We start from the raw sequence: 11,059 nt of genomic DNA, 5'->3' as shown, positions 1-11,059 counted from the left end.
TTTTCTTTTCTTTTCTTTTCTTTTCTTTTCTTTTCTTTTCTTTTCTTTTCTTTTTAGTGGAGGATTTAAAATCCCCAACCCTTGGGGCGCCTGGGTGGCTCAGTTGGTTAACCATCCAACTCTTGGTTTCATCTCAGGTCACGATCTCACAGTTTGTGTGTTCGAGCCCCTCATCGGGCTCTGGGCACTGGGCTGTCAGCTCCGAGCCTGCTTGGGATCCTCTCCCTCTCTCTGCCCTTTCCTTGCTTGTGCTCGCTCTCTCTCTGTCAAAACAAATAAATAGACCAAAAAAAAAAAAAAAAAAATCCCCAACCAAACATAAAGTTTCACAGGTAAACACTTCAATATATATCTCTAATAAGAAAGAAACCCTCCCAACCCACATAGCCACAGTTTATTATCACATCTTCTAAAATAAATAACTTGTTAATATTACCTAGTGCCCAGTCTATGTTCAAATTTCTCCCATTGTCTCAAAAAATGCCTTTGTGAAATTGGTTTGTTTTTCTCAGAATCCAAACAAGGTCCACACATTGCTTTTGGTCAATTGGTCTTTAATTTATAGTAGTTCCCCTTCCTTCCCTTTGTTTTATACCATTTGTTTGTTTAAAGAAACCTAGTAGGGGCGCCTGGGTGGCTCAGGCGGTTAAGCGGCCGACTTCAGCTCAGGTCACGATCTCGCGGTCCGTGAGTTCGAGCCCCGCGTCGGGCTCTGTGCTGATAGCTCAGAGCCTGGAGCCTGTTTCAGATTCTGTGTCTCCCTCTCTCTCTGCCCCTCCCCCGTTCATGCTCTGTCTCTCTCTGTCTTAAAAATAAATAAAACGTTAAAAAAAAAATTAAAGAAACCCAGTAATTTGCCCTGTAAGTTTCCCATCTTCTGTATTTGGCTCATTGCTTCCTTGTGGTGTCTTTTTTTCCCTTTGTGCTCCATATTTCCTGTAAACTGGTAGATCTGAAGGCTTGATGAGATTCAGGGTGTTTTCTGGGCAAGATATCTATGTAGGTGGTACCCTGTACTTCTTACTACATTACCTTATGCACAGGTCTGGCTGTCCCACCTTTAATGATATCAAGATGCCTACATTATAAGATCTGCAATTTATCTCTCACCTAATGGTTTTAGCATCCACTGATGATATTTGCCTAGACTCACTATTTCTTTAGAGGTTACAAAATGATGGTTTTAAGATTTGGGGTATTCCTTCTATAGATGTTATCTGGAATACTTCCATAAAAAAGAACTTTCCTTTTCAACGATTTGCTTACCTGAAATAGTTTATACAAAAAAGGCAGTTTGCTCCTTTTCCAAGGATCAATTCTCTTGATCAATTTTCAGGATAATTTCTGAACTGGTGCCCTAGCAACCTCGAGAGCTGAGTAATGAAGTATTTTTTTTTAAGTGTTACGAATGCATGAATTTATATGTAATTGAAATGTCTTAGTGCATTTATGTGCTCTAATCATTCTATCTTTGGCAAGTGGGAGCCCCTTCAAATTGCCTGCTTCTGAGATGACTCCAATAGTTTTTTGTGATTTCCTTGTTTTTCTGGTACAATAAGATGCTCTAGGATCACTTTGTACATTTTTCCCCTAAACTTGGAATCAGTTATGTACCAAGGGACTCTGATTCTAGTGGTATTTAGATGGAAGCTGGGTGTTTCAAAACTATAATACTAAATTACTACTAACAGCATAAAGCAGTGAATGCTGTTTGAGGCTTCTCCGTGGTTCTTTTTGTCCTCGGGACATTCACTAAAATCCCTTTTGGTATGAACAGTTCAAAATATCATTTTTAAGACATTTGAAATAATACTTTTGTGTGTGTGGTTATGCCACCAACCTGATATACAGTTATGTTCATTTGTTTTATTTAATTTATTTAAATTTTTAAGAATACTTTTCATTTTTATTTGTTTATTTTTTTTAGAGAGAGAGCATGCACAAGTGGGGGAGAGGGGCACAGGGAGAGAGAGAGAGAGAGAGAGAGAGAGAGAGAGAGAGAGAGAGAGTATTTTAAGCAGGCTCCATGCTCAGTGTGTAGCCGACATGGGGCTCGATCCCATGACCCTGGGATCATCACCTGAGCTGAAACCAAGAGTCAGAAGTTCAACCGACTGAGCCACCCAGGCACCCCTAATTGTTTTTGCATTACATAAAGCATTTACAATATCCCTGTCTTAGCTTGGGCTGCTAACAAAATATCATAGACTGGGGATGGGGGGTGTGTTTGAACAACAGGAATTTGTTTTATCACAGTTCTGGAGGCTGGGAAGTTCAAAGTCAAGGTGCAGGTTCATTTGGCTCTCCTGTGAGGGCTTGCTTCCTGGCTGGTAGATAGCAGCCTTCTTCCTGTGTCCTCACCTAGTGGAGACAGCACTTCCTCCTCTTATAGGGACACTGTTCCCATCATGGGGCGCCACCCTCCTGACCTCATGTGAACCTTCCAAAGGCCATCGTTTTTGAGGTTAGGGCTTCAACATGTGAATTTTGGAGAGACATTCAGTCCAGAACAGTTCCAAAGCCAAGTCAGTCAATAAGATCTATCTCTATCCCTGCGATCTTTCCCCCCCTCCTTCCCCATAGGTAATCTTTTTATTTTTATTTTTAGTGTTTAGTTAATTCATCTATTGATCTTTTTAATGAAAATATAAGCAAATATACTCTCTTACATAAATTTGCATCTAACTATAGAAGCCAAATATATTTGTTGCCCTTCTCCCTCATTTTCTTACACAAAAAGAAGCATAGTACAACCTGGTGAGTATACTGAGGACCACTGAATCGTACAGAGTGAATTTTATGGTATGCGAATTTTATCTCAATTTTTTTTTTTAAGGGAAGCATACTATAAACGCTGTTCTGCACCTTTTTTCCCTAACAGTTTGGAGATCACTTTACATCCCCTTAAGAGCTCTTTCTCATTCCTTTTTACTGCTGTATTATTATACTCGACACTCTTAGTTGATTCAACTATCCCCCACTGATGGACACTCAGGCTGCTTCCACTCTTTGTCCTTGCAGACAGTGCTGTATGAAAAGCCTTGTGCGTGTGCCATTTCATGTTTTTGAAGGAGGTTTTGAGATTCCATGAAATGGGATTGCGAGTAATTGTGAATAGAGTTCTGCTCGATGTTGCCAAATTTCCCTCCATAAGGGCAGTAGGATTTCATCCAGTCAGTTCTTAAGTCTTGACCTCAGTCTCTGCTGCTCAGGGCCTGTTCATCCTTGACCTCCCATAGACAAGGGGTGGCAGGGGGTGGTCACAATCAAGTCTGCATCCACTCTGCTGCATCTCAGAGGGTCTGGGAAGGCCAAGCACAGGACAGGGCAGGCTCAAATACCTACTTATGCCCTCCTACTCTTCCCCTTCCCTAGCTGGATCCTGTTTGATGAGAAAAACTTTGAAGGTGACCAGCACATTCTCTCCGAGGGCGAGTTTCCCACTCTCACGGCCATGGGCTGCCTAGCCTCCGGAGTCCTGGGCTCTCTCCAGAAGGTACCCCTGGTGAGTACCCTTGTCCAGTTCCGGGCAACCGCTGAGGCAGGGGATGCTGCTGGGGGAGTGTGGGCGCCGAGTCTGTCCTCACTGTCGGCTCGGCTGCTGGGGCTTGAATCCAGTCTTCCTCAGAACGACCCCAGCTTCCCCTGACCCCATGGCTTCAAAGTCAGTTCCACTTACTAGAGATTTATTGAGCACCCACTGTGACAGGTCTTGGGGACACTGACACAAACCAGACACAGCCCTGATGTCAAGGAACCCATGACCACACTGACATAAAGATTACAATGCAGAGTGGTGTGTCCAGATGTAGAGGTGGTATGGGGACAGTAGGGACTAGCGCCTCTGGGGTGGGCAGGGGACGACAGCCAGACTGCTGAGGTGGGGCTTCTGTGCAGGAAAGAGTGGAACAGAGAGGCATCTCTGCTGCGCGGTGGAGGACAGAAGGGTGGGACAAGCCAGTGGGGTTGCTGCTACAGTAAGCCAGAATAAACGATGATGTCCTGCACCAGGGAGGAGACGGAGGGAAGTGACACAGGCCATGTTAAGGAGTCAGAGTCTATAGGACCGGGTGGGCCCGCTGTTAGAGCACAGCAGACAGCTGACCACTGAGCCCCTACCAGGCTCTGGGCAGTGTTTCAAAGGCTTCCATGCACTAAGATGTTTAGTCCTCACCAAAGCCCGAAGAGGTTTGTTACTACCATCCGCTCCCTTTTCCACATGTGAAACTGAGGCACAGAGAGGTCATGCGACTTGCCCCAGGTCACACAGCTGGTAACAAGCAGAGCCAGGTTCTCCCAGAGGCAGCCCCGCTGCTGAGTCCAAGCTTTACAACTATGTGCTGGGCTCTGAATGCAGACAGACCGGATTCTGAAGCCCAGCTCGAGGGATTTGAGCAAGTGGTTTAATCTCCTCCAGACTCAGTTTCCCCTCTGTTAAGCAGGGATAATCAGAACACCTACCTTATAAGGTTGTTGAGAAGTTATAACGAGGTCAGGTAAAACACTTAGCACAGAATCTGGTGTGTGGTAAGCCCCGAATACGTGAGAACTGCTATAATTACCCATATTATTATTATTACTGTTCTTAGAAGTACCATGGACTGGCACTAGGGGGAGGTTTGAGGGGACAGTAGGGGGCCCAGTCTGGTACATGCTGCATCTGAGAATCTGGGGGACACCCAGCTGGGGGTGTCCAGGAGCCCAGGACCCTGTGAGGCAGACCTCAGGAGAGAAGAGGGCCTGAAATACTGATCTGGGAATCGGAGTATCTGGAATTGGGGGCTGAGTCTGGCGCCGGGGCTCTCTCAGCCTCACCCCTTCTCCATACCCCTGGCCCCAGCACTTTTCAGAGCCCTCCATTTTTCTGTATGGACTGGAGTGTTTTGAAGGGAAGGAGATCGAGCTGGACAGGGAGGTCCGCAGCCTGCAAGCCGAGGGCTTCAACAACCACGTGCTGTCCGTGCGGATCAGGGGGGGCGTGTGAGTGTGTTGGGGGGGCATAAGGGCGGGGGCTGCTAGGGAGCGAGGGCTAGGTCTCTGGCCTCTTGCCCCTTCCCACCTCCCCTCCACTCCCCACCCCCATCCAGGAGGGAGGGAAAAGTTCAAGCTAAGGAGGGTCTTGGACCCCAGCCCATGTTCTCCAGGACCCTCCTCTGCTCTGCAAACTGCCATTTCCCAGCCTCCCTCTCCTCCCTCGGGACCCTAACACCAGGCAGAGAAGTCTCAGCATGAGAGAAAAGGAGATGGAGAATGTTCTCTCATCTGTGCCTCCTCCTCTGTCTGTGTGTCTGTCTGTCTTCCTCTCTGCATCTCTGGCACCTGCTGGACCCAGCTGGGTGCTGTGTGAGCACAGTGACTTCCGGGGACGCCAGTGGCTGGTGGGCAGCTGTGAGATCACCAACTGGCTGACTTACAGCGGGACGCAGAGGGTGGGTTCCCTCTACCCCATCAAGCAGGTGGGTAGCATGTCGGGTTGTGTGTTTCCCATATTTCCCAAACTCAGCCTTTGTGTATTTTTGTCACAGTTTTGCCATGTCGTCATTCCTCTTGAACCATTATCTACTTAACACTTTTCTCTAAACCAGCTCACTTGTTTTTTACACTTTGTCCTTATCCTAAGGGCTGATAACCATAAAATCATGAGTTTGATGTGTATGTATGATTTTTCTTTAATTGACATGATAATAAACACAGTACCGTTGAATTTTTAGCAATAAGTTCATCCACTTAGGGTGAAAAATCATCTCACGTACCAACCAGAAATAATAAGCAGGCCTCACTCTGGGAGACACTATCCACTCCTGAGTTTCTCTGTCTGTGAGCACGTGTCTGGACCTGTTTCTCATTTATGTGCATGTGCATTGAGGTGGAGGCATGGCCGTGGTGTGTGTGTGTGTGTGTGTGTGTGTGGGCACGCACACATGCCTGTCTGAGGATATTTCTGTGGCCGTGATATCATTTGTATCCACGTGTCTGTGCTTCACAGGTGACACGGTTGGGTGTGAGGTGTGTATATGACCACACGTGCCTGTTTTTGTGACACTGTTGAGACAGTATGAGGGTATTTGTGTGGCCCTTGTATTCACACTCTTAGGGCATCATTTCTAGAAGAAACCTTGGAGGTTATCTCCGGCCCTCACATTTACAGTTGGGGAAATAAAGGTCCACAGGAGGGAACAAGGATTCGCTCTGTAATCTTGGGCAAGTACTGTACCTCCATGGACCTCACTGTCCTCATCTTTAAATGTTAAAAAAGAATTTCTTAATGTTTATTTATTTTTGAGAAAGAGAGAGACAGAGTGCAAGCAGGGGAGGGGCAGGGAGAGAGGCAGACACAGAATCTGAAGCAGGCTCCAGGCTCTGAGCTGTCAGCACAGAGCCCGACGCGAGGATTAAACTCACGAACTGTGAGATCATGACCTGAGCCGAAGTCGGATGCTTAACCAACTGAGCCACCCAGGCGCCCCTCAATTTCTTCATCTTTAAAAGAGGGATAACATAGGGGTGCCTGGCTGGCTCAGTTGGTAGAGCACATGACTCTTGATCTCGGGGTTGTGAGTTTGAGCCCCATGTTGGGTGTAGAGATTACTTACCAAAAAACTAAAAAAATAAAATCTGTTGAATAAAATAAAATGAGGGGGTGCCTGGGTGGCTTAGTCAGTTAAGCGTCTGATTTCAGCTCAGGTCATGATCTCACCACTTGTGAGTTCAAGCCCCGTGTCGGGCTCTGTGCTGACAGAGCCTGGAGCCTGCTTTGGATTCTGTGTCTCCCTTTCTCTCTGCCCCTCCCTCGCTCATGCTCTGTGTCTCTCTCTCTCTCAAGAATAAATAAAACATTACATTTTTAAAAATAAAATAAAATGAGGATGACCTATATGATGGAATTTTCTGGAGGACTAAAGACAGACAGTGTTTATAAAGCCCGCAGGATAGTACTTGAGTGGGTAGGCATTCCACACACGTTAGGTATGATTCTTCTGTTATTACCATCACCACTATTCAAGGCCGCCGGCCGATTTGTGGCAGAGCCTGGTCTGATGTGTGACAGCTGGATGCCCTCCCCACCATGGTACTTCTTCAGCATGGACGTGTGTGTGTGTGTGTGTGTGTGTGTGTGAGTGTGTGTGTCTGTATTCCTGCATACATCCATCCTTTTAGCAAACATGGGGTGTGGGGTAGGCCGGGGGAGGGACCTGCACATCACTTAGGAAGCGTGTTTGCACGGCTGTGTGTATCTGTGTGTTTGTATCTGCCACAAACTTCTGTGCAACCGTGTGGACCTTGGGTGTTGCTGCCAGTGTGTCCCTCTGCACATGGCTGTGGGTGTTTGTGGACGCGGAGCCGTGTGGCCGTGGGTGTGCACCACAGATGTGCCCCCCGGTGCATGGGTGTGAAAGAAAGGGTGGCTTAGAAGCAGGGCCCAGGAAGGGTTCAGGGCATGGAGGAGGGCTTGGGAGCTTGGGATCCTGGCGGGTCCAGAGTTGAGGGTGTCGGGGGCCCAGGTGGGAGCATCCCTGCCCAGGGGTCCCTCACTCAACCTCCCCTGCTCACCAGCGCCGGGCTTATTTCCGCCTCTGGAATACTGCACTGAGGGGATTCCTGGCCATGCCGGACCATGTGGAGGACATGAAGGCGGGCCGTGTGGTGGTCTCCCAGCCCCAAGAGGGAGGCAGCTTCATCTGGTACTACGAGGACGGGCTGCTCAAGAACCAGGTACGAGTTGAAGGGCGGGGACAGGGACCCCAGAGCCTCAGGCACTCAAAGGCCCATTTCCAGGGGAAATGCCAGCCTGCCCGTCAGAAGCAGGACCTGCCCTTGGGCCAGAGAGATAGAGAGATACACACAGATGCCAGGACCCTGGGCAGGTAGAGGATGCAGGCGCTGCTTCCCTGGGCAGTTTGGGCTCTTCTCTGGGCCTCGGTTCCCCATCTGTAAAACGAGAGCGTTGAACCAGACCCTTCTAAGGGACCTGCCAGCTCTGATATCCTGGGGAGAACTTGGGTCCTATTAGTAATGACAGATTCATGGGGCGCCTGGGTGGCTCAGTCGGTTAAGCCTCCGACTTCGGCTCAGGTCACGATCTCACGGCTCGTGAGTTTGAGCCCCGCATCGGGCTCTGTGCCGACAACTCAGAGCCTGGAGCCTGCTTCAGATTCTGTGTCTCCTTCTCTCTCTGCCCCTCCCCCACTTGTGTGCGCGCGCTCGCTCTCTCTCTCTCTCTCTCAAGAATAAATAAACATTAAACAATAATAATAATGATGATAGATTCACTCCACAAACATCTCCCGAGCACCTACTATGTGCTAGGCCCTGTTCTAGGGGCCGGGAATACAGCAGTGAGAAGACAGAAATGACTCCTGCCCTCCCGAAGCATACATCGTGGCGGGGAGGGGGGGAGGGGGGGGAGACAGAGACAATTTAAATGAGTCAAATATCTCTGTGCCTTAGGTGATGCGAAGCGCAGGAGAAAAAAGTAACTAGAGGAGACTAGGGAGTACCGGTAGCTGTGACAAGGCCGACTCTTCCCCAGAGGGTGGCATTTGAGGGAGCCATCTGTGTAGATGTGCGGAGGAAGAGTGTTCCAGGCAGAGGCAGCAACAAGTGGAAAGGCTCTCGGGAGGGAAGGTTACAGCGGTGCGCACCTTTGTAGGCCATCGAAGGGGTTTCGTCTTTTACTTACTCTCCATTTCATAGGTGACGAAACTAGAGCACAGAGAAGTTAAGTAACAAGCTGAAAGTCACACAGTCAATTAGTGTGTGAGAGCTTGTCCGATGTTAAATCCTGTGCGTTGGGAGTCAGCCATGAAAGTCTTCCTGGACGAGCTACTTTTTTTCCAGACCTTTGATGGTCTTTCACACCGAACCCTCACAACAGCCAGCACTCAGGGATTCCCATCCCCAAGGAAAACAAAACTCAGAAGAATTAAGAGATTGGCCCAGGGTCACAGTCCACGAGAGCCAGGATTCAAAGCTGGGCGTGTCAAGGGTGTCGGGCTGGAGGAGACCCTGTGGGGAGGAACAGTGCCTGATCACCTGCTGGGGCCTCAGGTGGCCCCTACCATGAGCCTGCAGGTGATTGGGCCCCCCAGCACGGGCTCCAAGGTGGTACTGTGGGCTGAGAGCCGCCTGCCCCGCCAGACGTGGAGCATCAGCGAATCGGGCCACATCTGCAGCGAGATGTTCGAAGGCCGGATCCTGGATGTGAAGGGTAAGGGGGCACGTGTGCGGGAGAAGGCACCTGAGGCGGCTGCGGGCAGTGGAGTCCTCAGCAATCTTTGACCATCTTCCCCATCTCTTACCCCTTCCCACAGGCGGCCGGGGCTATGACCGGGACCACGCAGTGCTGTGGGAGGTGGCCAAGGACCGGGCGTCCCAGATCTGGACAGTCCATGTGCTCTGACCACCCCCACCTCCCAGCCCTGGAGGCTTTCCCTGGGATGAAATGTTTTTATAGGTTTTTTGTCGTTGTTGTAACATAAGCTATTTTCTAATATGCTCCCAGGTATCCTCATCTTTGTGCACCTCGATATTTGGGGCTGGGGTGCGGAATTGTTCACCTGCCTTCTTTGCCCGGTACTCGCCCTACTTTTCTCCCAGCTCAGGTTCTAGGGCTCAGGTGTAAGGCCTCCCTCTGCCACCAGAGGGAGCCCTGGGCCCAGACTAACTGTGAGTGTGGTCTTTAAAGCTGTCGGTCCCCCCTCAATTGATGGGTTCCAAGAGCCTGCTCTGAGTCCAGTCTGGCGCTGAGCTGTGGGGCACAAACACGAGCCAAGCCCCTTGGTACCTGCCCTCAGAGAACTCACAGTCCAGTGGCAGATTTTGACAGGTAGGGTGATACACTGAGTGATAAGAACGGAAGTAGAAGGATGCACCGGGGAGGAACCTGAACCACTTAGGGGCACAGGGCAGGCCGCTCGGAGGAAGGGATGCTCCTTCCTGAGGTGTGGAGAATGGGAAGGAGTCAGCCAGGCTAGGGGGTGGTACAGGGAGAGTGTTCTAGGGAGGCAGACAGTGTGATGGGGTCACAGTGGGCCAGGCAAGGGAAGTGAGTGGGAGACACAACATTCGCCTTGCCCACCAGCACTCCTCTTAATTTCCCCCCACTCCGGTCTCAAGGCCTAGAGGTCTGGCCTCTCAGTCAAAGAAGCTAGGACAGGGGGTCTGAGTTCTTAACCCAGCCCAGAGATGGCAGGACCTAGAAGAACAGCCCCCTCCATCACCCAATTGAGCCAGCACTTCCCGGTCCCTTGGCCAAGGTCTTCTAGGAAGAGGCAGAGACGGTCAAGGCCCTTGGGGGCTTCTCTGGGTCTCCCTTCCCTCCTCATAGCTCCCAGTACCACCACCGCAGACCCAGGAGGGTAGAAGTGGTTAGAGCAGTTGTGCGTCCTTCCTGCCTTCCCGGCCTGGGGTCGGCGAGGAGGAAGTGGGCGGCCTCCTCTTCATCCTTCTCAGCACCCCTGCTGGACCAACATCCAGTATCCGGTGAGGACAGGAGGGTGAATGTGGGGCGGAGCCCTTGCAGCTGGGGACGTCCAGGGATGGGGTTGGGGCTTCCTCTGGGACCATCGTGCCCAAACACCCAGGGATGGGTGAAGCAGGTGCAATTAAAGAGGTTGGTGAGGGTGGCAGGCTCTGGGCCATGTCCCTGCACAGGGATCCTAAGGGGAGAGGCCAAGGCACTGGGACTTCGAGGCAGGAACGCTGGGGTCAGCGCCCTCTGGTGCTACCTCTCCTCCTTCCCCTGCATGGGAAGGTCCTTGGTGCTACCGCCAACCTGGCTCTTGGGGCCCAGTGACGTCCAGTGACCACACACGGGACCCCACTCCAAGTACAGGACAACTTTATTGACCCCCAGCTGGGTGGTACTTGCCCCCTGCACATCAGTACCTCCTGGTGTTGGTCATGCCTCCAAGGCACTACCTGTCAATTCCCACAACCTGGTCATCTCTGGCACCAACCCCTCCCAGGGGCTGGGTGGGAGGAGCTTCTCTTGCTAGAGATGGTGGCAGCCAAACGATGGTCTCAGGGGGCACGGGGCTAGGGCTGAGGCATGTCACCT

General features: G+C 50.5%; 1 protein-coding gene across 1 annotated transcript in view; it reads left to right on the top strand.

The window, feature by feature from the left end:
* The window catches only part of CRYBG2 (crystallin beta-gamma domain containing 2), a 29,519-nt gene extending 20,008 nt beyond the window's left edge, over positions 1-9,511 (top strand). The window contains exons 17-22 of the mRNA XM_040465857.1: positions 3,376-3,505; positions 4,841-4,980; positions 5,333-5,456; positions 7,555-7,713; positions 9,049-9,208; positions 9,312-9,511. Coding sequence (XP_040321791.1) covers positions 3,376-3,505; positions 4,841-4,980; positions 5,333-5,456; positions 7,555-7,713; positions 9,049-9,208; positions 9,312-9,400 — 802 coding nt within the window. The 3' untranslated portion in view covers positions 9,401-9,511. The remainder of the gene's footprint in view (positions 1-3,375; positions 3,506-4,840; positions 4,981-5,332; positions 5,457-7,554; positions 7,714-9,048; positions 9,209-9,311) is intronic.
* Positions 9,512-11,059: the final 1,548 nt, after the last annotated feature.

This window comes from Herpailurus yagouaroundi, unplaced genomic scaffold (genome assembly GCF_014898765.1).
Source record: "Herpailurus yagouaroundi ecotype Mexico unplaced genomic scaffold, PumYag 77, whole genome shotgun sequence".
NCBI classification, from domain to species: domain Eukaryota; kingdom Metazoa; phylum Chordata; class Mammalia; order Carnivora; family Felidae; genus Herpailurus; species Herpailurus yagouaroundi.
The sequence above is the reverse complement of the archived record's forward strand: the minus strand, read 5'-3'. Positions and strand labels throughout refer to the sequence as shown.